The sequence below is a fragment of the Bombina bombina genome, chromosome 2 (assembly GCF_027579735.1).
Source record: "Bombina bombina isolate aBomBom1 chromosome 2, aBomBom1.pri, whole genome shotgun sequence".
Taxonomy (NCBI): domain Eukaryota; kingdom Metazoa; phylum Chordata; class Amphibia; order Anura; family Bombinatoridae; genus Bombina; species Bombina bombina.
Window position 1 is genome coordinate 734,438,653 of NC_069500.1, and position 21,191 is coordinate 734,459,843.

General features: G+C 41.3%; 1 protein-coding gene across 1 annotated transcript in view; it reads right to left on the reverse strand.

The window, feature by feature from the left end:
- PCSK4 (proprotein convertase subtilisin/kexin type 4) overlaps positions 1-21,191 on the reverse strand; it is a 277,432-nt gene that overhangs the window by 63,069 nt on the left and 193,172 nt on the right. Inside the window, exons 8-11 of the mRNA XM_053700025.1 lie at positions 15,370-15,542; positions 8,851-9,063; positions 8,454-8,554; positions 8,275-8,378 (exon numbers count right to left, since the gene is read on the reverse strand). Coding sequence (XP_053556000.1) covers positions 8,275-8,378; positions 8,454-8,554; positions 8,851-9,063; positions 15,370-15,542 — 591 coding nt within the window. The remainder of the gene's footprint in view (positions 1-8,274; positions 8,379-8,453; positions 8,555-8,850; positions 9,064-15,369; positions 15,543-21,191) is intronic.

Consider the following 21,191-nt stretch of genomic DNA (forward strand, 5'->3'; position numbering starts at 1 on the left):
AGACAAGTCTGCATAATCCCCATTCCACTGTCTGAGCATGCACAGTTGCAATGGTCTTAGATGAATTCGAGCAAAAGGAACCATGTCCATTGCTGCAACCATTAGACCTATCACTTCCATGCACTGAGCTATGGAAGGCTGAGGAATAGATTGAAGAACTTGACAAGTCTTTAGAAGCTTTGATTTTCTGACCTCTGTCAGAAAGATCTCCATTTCTACAGAATCTATAATTGTTCCCAGAAAAGGAACTCTTCAAGACGGGGACAGGGAACTCTTTTCCACGTTCACCTTCCACCCGTGAGACCTGAGAAAAGCTAATACAATGTCTGTATGAGCCCTTGATCTGGAAAGGGACGACGCTTGGATTAGGATGTCGTCTAGGTAAGGTGCCACTGCAATGCCCCTCAGTCTTAGAACCGCTAGAAGGGACCCTAGCACCTTTGTGAAAACTCTGGGAGCAGTGGCTAAACCGAACGGAAGAGCCACGAACTGGTAATGTTTGTCTAGAAAGGCGAACCTTAGGAACGGATGATGATCTTTGTGGATAGGAATATGTAGATACGCATCCTTTAAATCCACGGTAGTCATGTATTGACCCTCCTGGATTGTTGGTAAAATCGTTCGAATGGTTTCCATTTTGAACGATGGAACTCTGAGGAATTTGTTTAGAATTTTTAAATCCAGAATTGGTCTGAAAGTTCCCTCTTTTTTGGGAACTACAAACAGGTTTGAGTAAAACCCCTGACCTTGTTCCACTGTTGGAACTGGGTGTATCACTCCCATCTTTAATAGATCTCCTACGCAATGTAAGAATGCCTGTCTCTTTATCTGGTCTGAGGATAAGCGAGACATGTGAAACCTTCCCCTTAGAGGAAGTTCCTTGAATTCTAGAAGATAACCCTGAGAGACTATTTCTAGTGCCCAGGGATCCTGAACATCTCTTGCCCAAGCCTGAGCAAAGAGAGAAAGTCTGCCCCCTACTAGATCCGGTCTCGGATCGGGGGCTACCCCTTCATGCTGTCTTGGTAGCAGCAGCAGGCTTCTTGGCCTGTTTACCCTTGTTCCAGCCTTGCATTGGTTTCCATGCTGGCTTAGCCTGGTAAGCGTTACCCTCTTGTCTAGAGGCTGCAGAGTTAGGAGACGGTCCCTTCCTGAAGTTGCGAAAGGAACGAAAATTAGATTTATTCTTAGCCTTAAAGGGCCTATACTGTGGGAGGGCATGGCCCTTTCCCCCAGTGATGTCTGAAATAATCTCCTTCAATTCTGGCCCAAAAAGGGTCTTACCTTTGAAAGGAATATTAAGCAATTTTGTCTTGGAAGACACATCCGCCGACCAATACTTTAGCCAGAGCGCTCTGCGCGCCACAATTGCAAAACCTGAATTTTTCGCCGCTAACTTCGCCAATTGGAAAGCGGCATCTAAAATAAAGGAATTAGCTAACTTAAGTGCGTGAATTCTGTCCATGACTTCCTCATATGGAGTCTCCTTATTGAGCGAATTTTCTAGTTCTTCGAACCAAAAACACGCCGCCGTTGTGACAGGAATAATGCACGAAATTGGTTGGAGGAGGAAACCTTGCTGAACAAATATCTTTTTAAGCAAACCTTCCAATTTTTTATCCATAGGATCTTTGAAAGCACAACTGTCCTCAATGGGAATAGTCGTGCGTTTGGCCAACGTAGAAACTGCCCCCTCAACCTTAGGGACTGTTTGCCATGCGTCCCTCCTTGGGTCGACAATGGGGAACATTTTCTTAAATATAGGAGGTGGGACAAAAGGTATGCCTGGTTTCTCCCACTCCTTAGTCACTATGTCCGCCACCCTTTTGGGTTCGGAAAGGCATCAGGGTGCACAGGGACCTCTAGGAATTTGTCCATTTTGCACAATTTTTCTGGAATGACCAAAGTCACAATCGTCCAGAGTAGTTAGCACCTCCTTAAGCAGGGCGCGGAGATGTTCTAACTTAAATTTAAATGTCACAATATCAGGTTCTGCCTGTTGAGAAACTTTTCCTGAATCAGAAATTACTCCCTCCGACAGACCGTCCCTCACTGCCAATTCTGACTGGTGTGAGGGTATGACAGATAAATTATCGTCAGCGCACCCTTGCTCATCCGCTGTATTTAAAACTGAGCAATCACGCTTTCTTTGAAATGCTGGCATTTTGGATAAAATATTAGCTATAGAATTATCCATTACTGCCATTAATTGTTGCATAGTAACAAGCATTGGCGCGCTAGATGTACTAGGTGTCGCCTGCGCGGGCATAACTGGTGTTGACACAGAAGGAGAGGATGGTGAACTACCCCCACTACCTTCATTTGAAGAATCATCTTGGGCAACCTTATTAAATGTGACAGTACTGTCCTTACTTTGTTTGGACGCCATGGCACAATTCTCACATACATTTAAAGGGGGGACCACCTTGGCCTCCATACATACAGAACATGTTCTATCTGAAGGTACAGACATGTTAGACAGGCTTATACAGGCTATTAATGCAATAAAACCGTTTTTAAACAAAACCGTTACTGTCTCTTTAAATGTTAAACAGAGCACACTTTATTTCTGAATGTGTGAAAAACTATGAAGGAAATATCCGATCCTTACCAAATTTGCACCCTAGTGTCTTAATGCTTTGAAAGTATTGCACACCAAATTTCAAGTTTGTAACCCCTTAAATGAGCAAACCGGAGTTATTTGATCATTTTACCAGCTTAAACCCACTACAGTCCCAGCCACAGCCCTTGCTGCGGCTTCACCTTTCCTTAGGGGATATTCGCCACAGAAATAAGCCTTTCAGAATCGTTTTTTATGGCCACCGGACCTTCTCACATGAAGCTGCATGCACTGCTTCCAGAAGTAACTGCGCAATTAAGGCGCGAAAATGAGGCCTCCTCCCTCTGCATACTGGAGTGAAAGGCCCTTCCTGACCAGAATAGGTGTCTAAACGACTGCCAGGCGATTAAAAAACGTTCCCAAAGTGTTTTCAAGTTCCAAAACACTCCAAAAGACATATAAATATTGTATAAATCAATCGATTTAGCCCACAATAGTGTCAACCAGTATATAGCCCATTAATAAGCCTTCATTCTGTTATGAGTCTAAGAAAATGGCTTACCGATCCCAAAAAGGGAAAATGACAGTCTTCTAGCATTACTATGTCTTGTTAGAAAATGGACTAGTCATACCTTGAGCAGAAAAGTCTGCAAACTGTTCCCCCCAACTGAAGTTCTCTGGGCTCAACAGTCCTGCATGGGAACAGCAATTGATTTTAGTTACTGCTGCTAAAATCATACTCCTCTTTAAACAGAACTCTTCATCACTTTCTGTTTTAGAGTAAATAGTACAAACCGGCACTATTTTAAAATAAACTCTTGATAGAAGAATAAAAAACTACAACTAACACCACATACTCTTTACCATCCCCGTGGAGATGCTACTTGTTCAGAGCGGCAAAGAGAATGACTGGGGGGCGGAGCCAGAGGGGGGGCTATATGGGCAGCTTTTGCTGTGCTCTCTTTGCCATTTCCTGTTAGGGAAGAGAATATTCCCACAAGTAAGGATGAAGCCGTGGACCGGACACACCAATGTAGGAGAAATAATGAATATCAGGAAGTAACACTGCCTTATTCTGATGAAAAATCAGAAAAGGAGATCCACAAAAGAGAGCAGATAACTCAGAAACTCTTCTAGCAGAAGAGATAGCCAAAAGGAACAATACTTTCCAAGAAAGTAATTTAATGTCCAGAGAATGCATAGGTTCAAATGGAGGAGCCTGTAAAGCCCTCAGTACCAAATTGAGACTCCAAGGAGGAGAGATTGACTTAATGAGAGGCTTGATACGAACCAAAGCCTGTACAAAACAATGAATATCAGGATGATTAGCAATCTTTCTGTGAAAAAGAACACAAAGAGTAGAGATTTGTCCTTTCAAAGAACTTGCAGACAAACCCTTATCCAAACCATCCTGAAGAAATTGTAAAATTCTAGGAATTCTAAAAGAATGCCAAGAGAATTTATGAGAAGAACACCAAGAAATGTAAGTCTTCCAAACTCGATAATAAATCTTTCTAGAGACAGATTTACGAGCCTGTAACATAGCATTAATCACTGAGTCAGAGAAACCTCTATGACTAAGAATCAAGCGTTCAATCTCCATACCTTCAAATTTAATGATTTGAGATCCTGATGGAAAAATGGGCCTTGAGATAGAAGGTCTGGTCTTAACGGAAGTGTCCAAGGTTGGCAACTGGCCATCCGAATGAGATCCGCATACCAAAACCTGTGAGGCCATGCTGGAGCCAACAGCAGTACAAACGAACGCTCCATTAGAATTTTAGAAATCACTTTTGGAAGAAGAACTAGAGGCGGAAAGATATAGGCAGAATGATAATTCCAAGGAAGTGTCAATGCATACGCTACTTCCGTCTGAGGATCCCCGGACCTGAATAGGCCCCTGGGAAGTTCCTTGTTTAGATGAGATGCCAACATATCTATTTCTGGAAGCCCTCACATCTGAAAAATTGAAAAACATATCTGGGTAAAGAGACCATTCTCCCGGATGTAAAGCTTGATTATCAGAGATAATCCGCTTCCCAAATGTCTATATGGGAGAAAGACCACATAATTTAGATAGGAGCTGGATTTAGCCCAAGCAAATATCCGAGATACTTCTGTCACAGCCTAAGGACTGATAGTCCCACCCTGATGATTGACATACACCACAGTTGTAACATTGTCTGAAAAAAACAATAAACGTCTCTTCTTCAAAAAGAAACCAACTGACGAACTCTGAGAATGCACGGAGTTCCAAGAGGAAAACCGGACTTCAGCCTGCTGCAAAGCGCATATCAACGTAGAATCTAGCACAAACTTACTTCACCACCTCCATGGGAGGCAACGTTTGTAAAACTGAATTGTGGGTGTGGTGAGGGGTGTATTTATAGGCATTTTAAGGTTTGGGAAACTTTGCCCCTACTGGTAGGAATGTATATCCCATACGTCACTAGCTCATGGACTCTTGCTAATTACATGAAAGAAACAACTCTTTAAATATAGGGAATGTGGTTAATAGCTGCATTTGGTTTCAAACTGCAAACCTTCCACTAGCTAGACAGCTAAGCTAACCCTCAGTCTACTACAGCTGGCTGATTCCGTTCTTTATAACTTGCTGGACGCACTAGGATCGTTTACACCAGTAAAGTCGGAGTCGCCAAGGGTAGCTAAAACCTCCCAAAGTAACAAATGGTGGTGTTCAAGCTAAAAACTGAAAGAAAAAACTACCTCAGGATCAAATTAAATAATGTTCCATCTGAGATTGAAAATTCTCTCTCAGGTAATCCCGAAGTATCTTCCTCTTTCAGGTAACAGGGAAGAACCATTCGGAATAGAAACTACTAAATCAATTAATTTTCAATTCTAAATGATTGAAAATAATACCTCTAGTAAAGTTTTCTCGTGGGAAAAGCATATAATGTATGAACAACTCCAGGTGGAGTGAGAAAGGAAGCGCAGTGCACTGCATGTGGCCATAAAGTTTATAGAGACACTATAGTAGAAGTGTGTGGCAGAGATTGATCATTATCAACAGACTCCTAGACAGCAATCGCCTTAGGAGTAGGTTCAGAAAGAAAAAAAAAATATATATTTTTTTAATAAAAAAATTTACACATACAAAAACGTTACTGTCTCTTTAAATGTTAAAAGTAACGTTTAATTTTTGTGTGCTCAAGATCCATCCTAAGTCACCAAGGATGAATTAAACCAATAAACATGTTAAATTTTGTAATAAAAGTTAACAATAAACGTTACTGTCTCTTTAAGGCATAAAATAAACTTTATATTTTTTATAGCATCAAAAGTACAAGATCATGTATAACTATATCTACACCTCAGCTTAAAGGGACAGTAAACCTCAAAAATAATGTTATATAATTCTGCACATAGTGCAGAATATATAACATTATATTAGCCAAACTTTGTAAAACCTAATATACCCTTTTAATTTTTTTTAAAAAACGGCTGTTTTACAGACCCGCTCTCTTTGTTTCACACAGCGCATCGGGCCAGCTGTATAGTCAAAGCCCGGCCCAACCGCGCCATAACACTAAGTGCAGCTCGCTCCTGCTGTCCTGCACTGTGTATAATGGCGCGGTCGGGCCGGGCTGTGACTATACAGCTGGCCCGATGCGCTGTGTGAAACAAAAAAATTAAAAGGGTATATTAGGTTTTACAAAGTTTGGCTAATATAATGTTATATAATTCTGCACTATGTGCAGAATTATATAACATTATTTTTAAGGTTTACTGACACTAACGATTGCTGAAGTGTCCATCAGTCTGTGAAACCCCAAACTTTATTCATAAAAGGTTACAAGTAATAAAGACAGTGGGTCTTATTTATATGTAAAATGGATCCGGAATGCAGCAGTGACGCTGTCCGGTCCCACATGAGAAACAGAAAGTACTGTGAAACCAAGCTTCTTGTCCGATATCGGAAGGAAAATAGTAAGTGCGCCATCCAAATCGGCGCCAAACATAGCTCCGCCCACGTGGGCGTGTACTAGAAAACTCTCTCTAGCCTGAAACAACGTGGTATCATCCACTGTTTAAAGCTCAGCCTGCAGCGATAAGAAACCAGACAAGCTGTTGAGAACTGTTTAGGTGTACTAACAAACCCCGTACTAGGCCATACAGACATAGTTGCTCTGTCCTCTAACACTGACAATGTAAATAAAACAGTAGCGTGTGCTCACACCAGGCTCCACCCATCATGGGCGTTGCTGCTATCGATCTCCCGGTTGCCATTGTTATTTAAAAAATAGCTACCGGGAGAGACTTAGGCACCATAAAAAAACACTTCTGCTGGCTATTCCTGAAAGTAGTGTTACCACTGACAGGTAGCATCTTAGCCCAAAAAGCAAAACGGGAGTTCTCTATACTCAGATATAGATATAAGCCCTTAGCCCAGTGCCTGCATAGTAATTTCTGTCACAGGGTCCTCCTTCTTACAGAAATGAAGCAATGTCCCCTGAAGTATAATAAAGTGCTCCACTCCTCTGAGATCTTCCCAGAACCAGAATAAAAAGTCAGCACTTACCTTGAACTCTGCCCGACAGCAGGGCAGCTCAGCAGGTTTAGGAGGTCCTCTCCCTCCCATAGCCCTGTGGAAAATGATAAAGCCTGAGTTAAGTGTGCTTAGGCCATCAGAATAAAGGCAGCATAAATGTATGGGAGGCGCAGTGAGAATTATGTCCCACAAGTTCCCATTGCTCTAAAGCCACCAAATGCTCTACTGTAGAGACGGATATGGACTACGTCTACACCCTAGAACAAAGTAGCACACTCTGGTACTACTTTAAAAATAATAAACTCTTGATTGAAGAATCTAATCTAACACCTCACTTTACCTCTTCCTATCACTAACGTAGGCAAAGAGAATGACTGAAGTGGGAGGGAAGGGAGGAGCTATTTAACAGCTCTGCTGGGCTGCTTTTTGCCTCCTCCTGCTGGCCAGGAGGTGAATATCCCATTAGTAATTAAGATGATCCGTGGACTCATCGTGTCTTAAAAAAGAAAATGAATAGTAGTCATAACACCTTCAGTTAAGGGTGCAGAAACCAACAAGCAATAAAACAAGAACACAAGGCACACACTTGTGGAAGAAATTACAAAAAAAAATCTTTAAGATTATTGGGAGTTGAGTTTTAGCTTCCATAAACTAAACTCCTCAGTAGTGTGACTCCACATTGCTTGCTAGTTAGTTTGCAGGTGACTGCAAGCATTTACCTGTTTGATCAGCTAACACAGAGGACCCACCAATAGAACTAGGTTCAGAAGGGAGCAACTTTAGGTGGTTTATCTGGTAGTTGATTCATTCATGTACTCTCAAAAAACAAGTATAGACAGATGTACGTTTATAACAGCAGAGAAAAATATAGGGGATATAACACATTTGTTTAGCTGATTCTAAAGTGAACAGATGTATTGCTTCATTAAAACAAAAAAAGTGTAGTACATTTCTGCATCCTCCAATAAAAAGGAAACTAACTGAACCAGGAAATGCAATAGCGTAATTCATTTTCATAGGCTAGTAGAGAGTAAGCAATATAAAGGTAACAGACTATATACAAAATTATTAATAATACCTCTGCATTTCCTACTTATCACCCCTACATCATTCCTAACAAGGTACATTTCTACCCATGAATTCTACAGATGAAATTATGATGAAATATATCTTTGCATTTCCTCCTACATGTCCACCTTACCTTTACGGCCCACACCATTAACCACCCAGTCATTTGCATTGAGGTTTGCAGAACTAGATGACCGCACCACAATATGCTGTAGATCTCTCCATGTTAATGCTGGACTGCAAATAAGTATTAGATAAGTTGTCACAATATCCTCTCCTGAAAACTTATTTTAACTATACTAATTATCGTACTTAGCTTCCAGGGCAAGAGCAATAATTCCAGCAGCAAGGGGGGCAGATGCAGAAGTTCCTGTATGCTCGTCTGTGCAGCGGTAACGTATATCTGTGGTGACCTAATAGAGTTATATGAGAAAAAAATACTACACTTCAGAATGGCAGCACCCTTTGAGGTGTATGCAAATATAAAGCTCATTTTCTTATAGCTTCTGCTTCTTATGACCTATGATCATGCACAACCAGCCCAAGGTTTCAAGACATTGTTGAGACCCCTAACTCTCTTCCAGTTTCAAACAGATCTATTTATATGGTTTTCTTTTCTAAGTGCCAGATTTATCCCCTCACACCACAAAGAATTAGGGCTCTCACTCTCTGTCAAGGCCAGATGGTAGGGAACACAATGATCTCTTACAATCTGTCTCTCCTTCTTGAGGCCACTACTGAAGGTGGTTGTAAGTATGGATGCACACGCTTCACTGTACCACGGGATGTTCCCATTCTCAGTTGTGCTGCTTACAGATAATGTATAGATACTGTTGGTGTAACCGTCACAGTTGCAGTCATCATAATGCACTCCCCCATTTCCAGAGGCCCAAACAAAAATAGAGCCAAGACCACCTCGACCCTAAAATACAGAATATGAAAAACATGAAGAGCTATAATAGACAGAAAGTAAAATTATCATGGGAGCAAGAATGAAGGATAATAATAATAATAATAATAATAATAATAGTAATAATAGTAAGCACACAAAAAATGGAAGAAAAAGACTATTGTTGCAAAAGAAAATAGAACAATTTAAAAAAAAAAAAAAGCAATTGAAAAGTCATATAGAAGAGATAGAAAAGGCAAAGTCCCTTAAAAGATCAAAGGAGGGGTGAGTCAAAGAATAATCAAGAAAACAGAATTTATGTTTACCTGATAAATTACTTTCTCCAACGGTGTGTCCGGTCCACGGCGTCATCCTTACTTGTGGGATATTCTCTTCCCCAACAGGAAATGGCAAAGAGCCCAGCAAAGCTGGTCACATGATCCCTCCTAGGCTCCGCCTACCCCAGTCATTCGACCGACGTTAAGGAGGAATATTTGCATAGGAGAAACCATATGGTACCGTGGTGACTGTAGTTAAAGAAAATAAATTATCAGACCTGATTAAAAAAACCAGGGCGGGCCGTGGACCGGACACACCGTTGGAGAAAGTAATTTATCAGGTAAACATAAATTCTGTTTTCTCCAACATAGGTGTGTCCGGTCCACGGCGTCATCCTTACTTGTGGGAACCAATACCAAAGCTTTAGGACACGGATGAAGGGAGGGAGCAAATCAGGTCACCTAAATGGAAGGCACCACGGTTTGCAAAACCTTTCTCCCAAAAATAGCCTCAGAAGAAGCAAAAGTATCAAACTTGTAAAATTTGGTAAAAGTGTGCAGTGAAGACCAAGTCGCTGCCCTACATATCTGATCAACAGAAGCCTCGTTCTTGAAGGCCCATGTGGAAGCCACAGCCCTAGTGGAATGAGCTGTGATTCTTTCGGGAGGCTGCCGTCCGGCAGTCTCGTAAGCCAATCTGATGATGCTTTTAATCCAAAAAGAGAGAGAGGTAGAAGTTGCTTTTTGCCCTCTCCTTTTACCGGAATAAACAACAAACAAGGAAGATGTTTGTCTAAAATCCTTTGTAGCATCTAAATAGAATTTTAGAGCGCGAACAACATCCAAATTGTGCAACAAACGTTCCTTCTTTGAAACTGGTTTCGGACACAGAGAAGGTACGATAATCTCCTGGTTAATGTTTTTATTAGAAACAACTTTTGGAAGAAAACCAGGTTTAGTACGTAAAACCACCTTATCTGCATGGAACACCAGATAAGGAGGAGAACACTGCAGAGCAGATAATTCTGAAACTCTTCTAGCAGAAGAAATTGCAACTAAAAACAAAACTTTCCAAGATAATATCTTAATATCAACGGAATGCAAGGGTTCAAACGGAACCCCCTGAAGAACTGAAAGAACTAAATTGAGACTCCAAGGAGGAGTCAAAGGTTTGTAAACAGGCTTAATTCTAACCAGAGCCTGAACAAAGGCTTGAACATCTGGCACAGCGGCCAGCTTTTTGTGAAGTAACACAGACAAGGCAGAAATCTGTCCCTTCAGGGAACTTGCAGATAGTCCTTTGTCCAATCCTTCTTGAAGGAAGGATAGAATCCTAGGAATCTTAACCTTGTCCCAAGGGAATCCTTTAGATTCACACCAACAGATATATTTTTTCCAAATTTTGTGGTAAATCTTTCTAGTTACAGGCTTTCTGGCCTGAACAAGAGTATCGATAACAGAATCTGAGAACCCTCGCTTCGATAAGATCAAGCGTTCAATCTCCAAGCAGTCAGCTGGAGTGAAACCAGATTCGGATGTTCGAACGGACCCTGAACAAGAAGGTCTCGTCTCAAAGGTAGCTTCCAAGGTGGAGCCGATGACATATTCACCAGATCTGCATACCAAGTCCTGCGTGGCCACGCAGGAGCTATCAAGATCACCGACGCCCTCTCCTGATTGATCCTGGCTACCAGCCTGGGGATGAGAGGAAACGGCGGGAACACATAAGCTAGTTTGAAGGTCCAAGGTGCTACTAGTGCATCCACTAGAGCCGCCTTGGGATCCCTGTTTCTGGACCCGTAGCAAGGAACTTTGAAGTTCTGACGAGAGGCCATCAGATCCATGTCTGGAATGCCCCACAGCTGAGTGACTTGGGCAAAGATTTCCGGATGGAGTTCCCACTCCCCCGGATGCAATGTCTGACGACTCAGAAAATCCGCTTCCCAATTTTCCACTCCTGGGATGTGGATAGCAGACAGGTGGCAGGAGTGAGACTCCGCCCATAGAATGATTTTGGTCACTTCTTCCATCGCCAGGGAACTCCTTGTTCCCCCCTGATGGTTGATGTACGCAACAGTTGTCATGTTGTCTGATTGAAACCGTATGAACTTGGCCCTCGCTAGCTGAGGCCAAGCCTTGAGAGCATTGAATATCGCTCTCAGTTCCAGAATATTTATCGGTAACAGAGATTCTTCCCGAGACCAAAGACCCTGAGCTTTCAGGGATCCCCAGACCGCGCCCCAGCCCATCAGACTGGCGTCGGTCGTGACAATGACCCACTCTGGTCTGCGGAATGTCATCCCTCGTGACAGGTTGTCCAGGGACAGCCACCAACGGAGTGAGTCTCTGGTCCTCTGATTTACTTGTATCTTCGGAGACAAGTCTGTATAGTCCCCATTCCACTGACTGAGCATGCACAGTTGTAATGGTCTTAGATGAATGCGCGCAAAAGGAACTATGTCCATTGCCGCTACCATCAACCCGATCACTTCCATGCACTGAGCTATGGAAGGAAGAGGAACGGAATGAAGTATCCGACAAGAGTCTAGAAGCTTTGTTTTTCTGGCCTCTGTCAGAAAAATCCTCATTTCTAAGGAGTCTATTATTGTTCCCAAGAAGGGAACCCTTGTTGACGGAGATAGAGAACTCTTTTCCACGTTCACTTTCCATCCGTGAGATCTGAGAAAGGCCAGGACAATGTCCGTGTGAGCCTTTGCTTGAGGAAGGGACGACGCTTGAATTAGAATGTCGTCCAAGTAAGGTACTACAGCAATGCCCCTTGGTCTTAGCACAGCTAGAAGGGACCCCAGTACCTTTGTGAAAATCCTTGGAGCAGTGGCTAATCCGAAAGGAAGCGCCACGAACTGGTAATGTTTGTCCAGGAATGCGAACCTCAGGAACCGATGATGTTCCTTGTGGATAGGAATATGTAGATACGCATCCTTTAAATCCACCGTGGTCATGAATTGACCTTCCTGGATGGAAGGAAGAATAGTTCGAATGGTTTCCATCTTGAACGATGGAACCTTGAGAAACTTGTTTAAGATCTTGAGATCTAAGATTGGTCTGAACGTTCCCTCTTTTTTGGGAACTATGAACAGATTGGAGTAGAACCCTATCCCTTGTTCTCTTAATGGAACAGGATGAATCACTCCCATTTTTAACAGGTCTTCTACACAATGTAAGAATGCCTGTCTTTTTATATGGTCTGAAGACAACTGAGACCTGTGGAACCTCCCCCTTGGGGGAAGTCCCTTGAATTCCAGAAGATAACCTTGGGAGACTATTTCTAGCGCCCAAGGATCCAGAACATCTCTTGCCCAAGCCTGAGCGAAGAGAGAGAGTCTGCCCCCCACCAGATCCGGTCCCGGATCGGGGGCCAACATTTCATGCTGTCTTGGTAGCAGTGGCAGGTTTCTTGGCCTGCTTACCCTTGTTCCAGCCTTGCATTGGTCTCCAAGCTGGCTTGGCTTGAGAAGTATTACCCTCTTGCTTAGAGGACGTAGCACTTTGGGCTGGTCCGTTTCTACGAAAGGGACGAAAATTAGGTTTATTTTTTGCCTTGAAAGGCCGATCCTGAGGAAGGGCGTGGCCCTTACCCCCAGTGATATCAGAGATAATCTCTTTCAAGTCAGGGCCAAACAGCGTTTTCCCCTTGAAAGGAATGTTAAGTAGCTTGTTCTTGGAAGACGCATCAGCCGACCAAGATTTCAACCAAAGCGCTCTGCGCGCCACAATAGCAAACCCAGAATTCTTAGCCGCTAACCTAGCCAATTGCAAAGTGGCGTCTAGGGTGAAAGAATTAGCCAATTTGAGAGCATTGATTCTGTCCATAATCTCCTCATAAGGAGGAGAATCACTATCGACCGCCTTTATCAGCTCATCGAACCAGAAACATGCGGCTGTAGCGACAGGGACAATGCATGAAATTGGTTGTAGAAGGTAACCCTGCTGAACAAACATCTTTTTAAGCAAACCTTCTAATTTTTTATCCATAGGATCTTTGAAAGCACAACTATCCTCTATGGGTATAGTGGTGCGTTTGTTTAAAGTGGAAACCGCTCCCTCGACCTTGGGGACTGTCTGCCATAAGTCCTTTCTGGGGTCGACCAAAGGAAACAATTTTTTAAATATGGGGGGAGGGACGAAAGGAATACCGGGCCTTTCCCATTCTTTATTAACAATGTCCGCCACCCGCTTGGGTATAGGAAAAGCTTCTGGGAGCCCCGGCACCTCTAGGAACTTGTCCATTTTACATAGTTTCTCTGGGATGACCAACTTGTCACAATCATCCAGAGTGGATAATACCTCCTTAAGCAGAATGCGGCGATGTTCCAACTTAAATTTAAATGCAATCACATCAGGTTCAGCTTGTTGAGAAATGTTCCCTGAATCAGTAATTTCTCCCTCAGACAAAACCTCCCTGGCCCCATCAGACTGGGTTGGGGGCCCTTCAGAAATATTGTTATCAGCGTCGTCATGCTCTTCAGTATCTAAAACAGAGCAGTCGCGCTTACGCTGATAAGGGTTCATTTTGGCTAAAATGTTTTTGACAGAATTATCCATTACAGCCGTTAATTGTTGCATAGTAAGGAGTATTGGCGCGCTAGATGTACTAGGGGCCTCCTGAGTGGGCAAGACTCGTGTAGACGAAGGAGGGAATGATGCAGTACCATGCTTACTCCCCTCACTTGAGGAATCATCTTGGGCATCATTGTCATTGTCACATAAATCACATTTATTTAAATGAATAGGAATTCTGGCTTCCCCACATTCAGAACACAGTCTATCTGGTAGTTCAGACATGTTAAACAGGCATAAACTTGATAAAAAAGTACAAAAAACGTTTTAAAATAAAACCGTTACTGTCACTTTAAATTTTAAACTGAACACACTTTATTACTGCAATTGCGAAAAAACATGAAGGAATTGTTCAAAATTCACCAAATTTTCACCACAGTGTCATAAAGCCTTAAAAGTATTGCACACCAAATTTGGAAGCTTTAACCCTTAAAATAACGGAACCGGAGCCGTTTTAAACTTTAACCCCTTTACAGTCCCTGGTATCTGCTTTGCTGAGACCCAACCAAGCCCCAAGGGGAATACGATACCAAATGACGCCTTCAGAAAGTCTTTTCTAAGTATCAGAGCTCCTCTCACATGCGACTGCATGCCATGCCTCTCAAAAACAAGTGCGCAACACCGGCGCGAAAATGAGGCTCTGCCTATGCTTTGGGAAAGCCCCTAAAGAATAAGGTGTCTAAAACAGTGCCTGCCGATATTATTATATCAAAATACCCAGATAAAATGATTCCTCAAGGCTAAATATGTGTTAATAATGAATCGATTTAGCCCAGAAAAAGTCCACAGTCTTAATAAGCCCTTTTTTGAAGCCCTTATTTACGATCGTAATAAACATGGCTTACCGGATCCCATAGGGAAAATGACAGCTTCCAGCATTACATCGTCTTGTTAGAATGTGTCATACCTCAAGCAGCAAAAGTCTGCACACTGTTCCCCCAACTGAAGTTAATTGCTCTCAACAGTCCTGTGTGGAACAGCCATGGATTTTAGTGACGGTTGCTAAAATCATTTTCCTCATACAAACAGAAATCTTCATCTCTTTTCTGTTTCTGAGTAAATAGTACATACCAGCACTATTTTAAAATAACAAACTCTTGATTGAATAATAAAAACTACAGTTAAACACTAAAAAACTCTAAGCCATCTCCGTGGAGATGTTGCCTGTACAACGGCAAAGAGAATGACTGGGGTAGGCGGAGCCTAGGAGGGATCATGTGACCAGCTTTGCTGGGCTCTTTGCCATTTCCTGTTGGGGAAGAGAATATCCCACAAGTAAGGATGACGCCGTGGACCGGACACACCTATGTTGGAGAAATAAGGCACATGATAAACATATGACAAACAAAATCGGGGAGGAACTGATTAAATGTCTGAAACAAAATTGATTAAATGATATAGAGTATTACTGTGAGAAAAAAATAAATAAAATAACTGTTAGATAAAAGCTTATTGATAACAAGACAGTTTCTGAACTCACGTTTACAATCCCCCTATAAAAAGCTTCCATGGCAAGGATGCCAGGCCCATCCACTATTCTTCCATTATCCTCTGGGCCCCAGCTAGCACTGTAGATGTCTATGTGCTGGGGATTCAGGCTTAAGGACCGAGCTTCAATAATATCTGTTATCACACCATCTAGCATCCTTACCCCTGCAAAAGACAAAAACAAATGACTGAGCATATTACCCTACCTCTAGCGGAAGGTATTCTACACACCAGATAGACTGGTTTTGGTCTCATAAAGGGAGAATATATCAGATTGAGAAGGAATTGTACAGATTTTGACTTTTTCTTTGAAGAGATTAATTGTTTGAAAGATAGGTTTCTGGAGTGAGGTTATAAACAAGATGTAATAGTAATAGTGCTTTTCAACAAGTAAAAAATATGAAGAGACAGGATTTATTGTTTATGTTCTCCATCATGCACACAATGTGGATAAATTAACTTTTTAAAACATTTTTTTAAAAGTTTTTATTGAGGTGTGCGACACATACAAGAATAAACAGGACTTTATAGGCATCAGGTTGCTATAGACACGTTACTGTTAAACAGATACATGGTATGACACTTCCATTGTACTGTACAAATTGACAACATATGTTAGGCTGGTTACACACCCTAAACAATCTAGGTTTAACTTTGGAATATAGTAACATCAGTTAATAGGGTGGGAGATACAGAATAGGTTTAGGAATAATACTGTATGTAATAGTCTATTAAATTGTGTGACCTGTGTAAGTAGGACCTCATATTTTACTGATTGTATGGCATTGGGGTAAATTATGTGGGTCACATACGGACCAATTGAATGTGATCAGTTAGCAGGAATGTTAGTTACATAGACAAGTTAGGGGCATGGGGTAAGAACAGCGGACAATAGAAATATAAATATCTGGTATCTAGGGCTTGGAATAGGAGAAGAAAGACAAAAATAAGTAAATAAACAAGTAGGGAGTTGGGGGCAAAAAAGTAAATTGTTATGTGTCAATTAGAGCTGTATATGAACTATACTCCTATATGTGTTTTAAATCTTCAGTAGAGAACAATCTAAGCCGGCTCTACTAAATTAAAAAAAAAATGACCTCTCAGAGTTAGTCCATGTTAGCTAGTAAGCAGATGTTTAAATCTATAAGATTGCATATATGGAGGTGGATTGTAGTAGGGGAGAGGTAGTAAATAAGAACCTATGCGACACATGTGAATGAAGCTCTGAAGAAATCACCAATCTGTAGGAGAATGGGTAGCGTGTTAATGTTCACTGATGTAGATATAGTAGCCTAGTAGGAGTCAAATCACAAACATTAAGGGTACAATCTGAAAAGCAGTGCAGGCTGTAACTATCGCTTTTATTGCAGCTAACACTTCAGATTCTATGCATGTGAGGTATAATATCTTCATGTAAAAGTATAGTTTTACAAGTGTTAAAGGAGCTCTATGAATCCTGCCTATAAAACTTCAACATTACTCTCCAATATGGTCGAGGAGCAAGTAAACAAAACAGTGTCATATTACCTTATCAAAACCACATCAAGTTAAATAAAGTAGAACCGCATGGTAAAACATAATTTATGTAAGAACTTACCTGATAAATTCATTTCTTTCATATTAGCAAGAGTCCATGAGCTAGTGACGTATGGGATATACATTCCTACCAGGAGGGGCAAAGTTTCCCAAACCTCAAAATGCCTATAAATACACCCCTCACCACACCCACAAATCAGTTTAACGTATAGCCAAGAAGTGGGGTGATAAGAAAAAAAGTGCGAAAGCATAAAAAATAAAGAATTGGAATAATTGTGCTTTATACAAAAAAATCAAAACCACCACAAAAAAAGGGTGGGCCTCATGGACTCTTGCTAATATGAAAGAAATGAATTTATCAGGTAAGTTCTTACATAAATTATGTTTTCTTTCATGTAATTAGCAAGAGTCCATGAGCTAGTGACGTATGGGATAATAACTACCCAAGATGTGGATCTTCCACGCAAGAGTCACTAGAGAGGGAGGGATAAAATAAAGACAGCCAATTCCGCTGAAAATGATCCACACCCAAAATAAAGTTTAAATCTTATAATGAAAAAAACTGAAATTATAAGCAGAAGAATCAAACTGAAACAGCTGCCTGAAGTACTTTTCTACCAAAAACTGCTTCAGAAGAAGAAAACACATCAAAATGGTAGAATTTAGTAAAAGTATGCAAAGAAGACCAAGTTGCTGCTTTGCAAATCTGATCAACCGAAGCTTCATTCCTAAACGCCCAGGAAGTAGAAACTGACCTAGTAGAATGAGCTGTAATCCTTTGAGGCGGAGTTTTACCCGACTCGGCATAAGCATGATGAATTAAAGATTTCAACCAAGATGCCAAAGAAATGGCAGAGGCCTTCTGACCTTTCCTAGAACCGGAAAAGATAACAAATAGACTAGAAGTCTTTCGGAAATTCTTAGCAGCTTCAACATAATATTTCAAAGCTCTAACTACATCCAAAGAATGCAATGATCTCTCCTTAGAATTCTTAGGATTAGGACATAATGAAGGAACCACAATTTCTCTACTAATGTTGTTAGAATTCACAACCTTAGGTAAAAATTTAAAAGAAGTTCGCAACACTGCCTTATCCTGATGAAAAATCAGAAAAGGAGACTCACAAGAAAGAGCAGATAATTCAGAAACTCTTCTAGCAGAAGAGATGGCCAAAAGAAACAAAACTTTCCAAGAAAGTAATTTAATGTCTAATGAATGCATAGGTTCAAACGGAGGAGCTTGAAGAGCCCCCAGAACCAAATTCAAACTCCAAGGAGGAGAAATTGACTTAATGACAGGTTTTATACGAACTAAAGCTTGTACAAAACAATGAATATCAGGAAGATTAGCAATCTTTCTATGAAAAAGAACAGAAAGAGCAGAGATTTGTCCTTTCAAGGAACTTGCAGACAAACCTTTATCCAAACCATCCTGAAGAAACTGTAAAATTCTCGGAATTCTAAAAGAATGCCAGGAAAAGTGATGAGAAAGACACCAAGAAATGTAAGTCTTCCAGACTCTATAATATATCTTCCTAGATACAGATTTACGAGCCTGTAACATAGTATTAATCACATAGTCAGAGAAACCTCTTTGACTAAGAATCAAGCGTTCAATTTCCATACCTTTAAATTTAAGGATTTGAGATCCTGATGGAAAAAAGGACCTTGCGACAGAAGGTCTGGTCTTAACGGAAGAGTCCACGGTTGGCAAGAGGCCATCCGGACAAGATCCGCATACCAAAACCTGTGAGGCCATGCTGGAGCCACCAGCAGAACAAACAAGCATTCCTTCAGAATCTTGGAGATTACTCTTGGAAGAAGAACTAGAGGTGGAAAGATATAGGCAGGATGATACTTCCAAGGAAGTGACAATGCATCCACTGCTTCCGCTTGAGGATCCCTGGATCTGGACAGATACCTGGGAAGTTTCTTGTTTAGATGAGAAGCCATCAGATCTATTTCTGGAAGTCCCCACATTTGAACAATCTGAAGAAATACCTGTGGGTGAAGAGACCATTCGCCCGGATGTAACGTTTGGCGACTGAGATAATCCGCTTCCCAATTGTCTATACCTGGGATATGAACCGCAGAAACTAGACAGGAGCTGGATTCCGCCCATACCAGTATTCGAGATACTTCTTTCATAGCCAGAGGACTGTGAGTCCCTCCTTGATGATTGATATATGCCACAGTTGTGACATTGTCTGTCTGAAAACAAATGAACGATTCTCTCTTTAGAAGAGGCCATGACTGAAGAGCTTCTGAAAATTGCACGGAGTTCCAAAATATTGATTGGTAATTTCACCTCCTGAGATTCCCAAACCCCTTGTGCTGTCAGAGACCCCCAAACAGCTCCCCAACCTGTGAGACTTGCATCTGTTGAAATTACAGTCCAGGTCGGAAGAACAAAAGAAGCCCCCTGAACTAAACGATGGTGATCTGTCCACCACGTCAGAGAGTGTCGTACAATCGGTTTTAAAGATATTAATTGAGATATCTTTGTGTAATCCCTGCACCACTGGTTCAGCATACAGAGCTGAAGAGGTCGCATGTGAAAACGAGCAAAGGGGATCGCATCCGATGCAGCAGTCATAAGACCTAGAATTTCCATGCATAAGGCTACCGAAGGGAATGATTGTGATTGAAGGTTTCGACAAGCTGAGATCAATTTTAGACGTCTCTTGTCTGTCAGAGACAAAGTCATGGACACTGAATCTATCTGGAAACCTAAAAAGGTAACCCTTGTTTGAGGAATCAATGAACTTTTCGGTAAATTGATCCTCCAACCATGATCTTGAAGAAACAACACAAGTCGATTCGTATGAGATTCTGCTAAATGTGAAGACTGAGCAAGTACCAAGATATCGTCCAAATAAGGAAATACCACAATACCCTGTTCTCTGATTACAGACAGAAGGGCACCGAGAACCTTTGTAAAAATCCTTGAAGCTGTTGCTAGGCCAAACGGCAGAGCCACAAACTGGTAATGCTTGTCTAGGAAAGAGAATCTCAGAAACTGATAGTGATCTGGATGAATCGGAATATGCAGATATGCATCCTGTAAATCTATTGTGGACATATAATGCCCTTGCTGAACAAAAGGCAGAATAGTCCTTATAGTTACCATTTTGAATGTTGGTATCCTTACATAACGATTCAATATTTTTAGATCCAGAACTGGTCTGAAGGAATTCTCCTTCTTTGGTACAATGAAGAGATTTGAATAAAACCCCAGCCCCTGTTCCAGAACTGGAACTGGCATAATTACTCCAGCCAACTCTAGATCTGAAACACATTTCAGAAATGCTTGAGCCTTCGCTGGATTTACTGGGACACGGGAAAGAAAAAATCTCTTTGCAGGAGGCCTTATCTTGAAGCCAATTCTGTACCCTTCTGAAACAATGTTTTGAATCCAAAGATTGTGAATTGAATTGATCCAAATTTGTTTGAAAAATCGTAATCTGCCCCCTACCAGCTGGGCTGGAATGAGGGCCGCACCTTCATGTGGACTTGGGAGCTGGCTTTAGTTTTCTAAAAGGCTTGGATTTATTCCAGACTGGAGATGGTTTCCAAACTGATACCGCTCCTGAGGGCGAAGGATCAAGCTTTTGTTCCTTATTGTGACGAAAGGAACGAAAACGATTATTAGACCTAAATTTACCTTTAGATTTTTTTATCCTGTGGTAAAAAAGTTCCTTTCCCTCCAGTAACAGTTGAGATAATAGAATCCAACTGAGAACCAAAAAATTTATTACCCTGGAAAGAAAGGGAAAGCAAAGTTGACTTAGAAGACATATCAGCATTCCAAGTTTTAAGCCATAAAGCTCTTCTAGCTAAAATAGCTAGAGACATATACCTGACATCAACTCTAATGATATCAAAGATGGCATCACAAATAAAGTTATTAGCATGTTGAAGAAGATTAACAATGCTATGAGAGTTATGATCTGTTACTTGTTGCGCTAAAGCTTCTAACCAAAAAGTTGAAGCTGCAGCAACATCCGCTAAAGATATAGCAGGTCTAAGAAGATTACCTGAACATAAGTAAGCTTTTCTTAGAAAGGATTCAATCTTCCTATCTAAAGGATCCTTAAAGGAAGTACTATCTGCCGTAGGAATAGTAGTACGTTTAGCAAGAGTAGAGACAGCCCCATCAACCTTAGGGATTTTGTCCCAAAATTCTAATCTGTCAGATGGCACAGGATATAATTGCTTAAAACGTTTAGAAGGAGTAAATGAATTACCCAAATTATTCCATTCCCTGGAGATTATTTC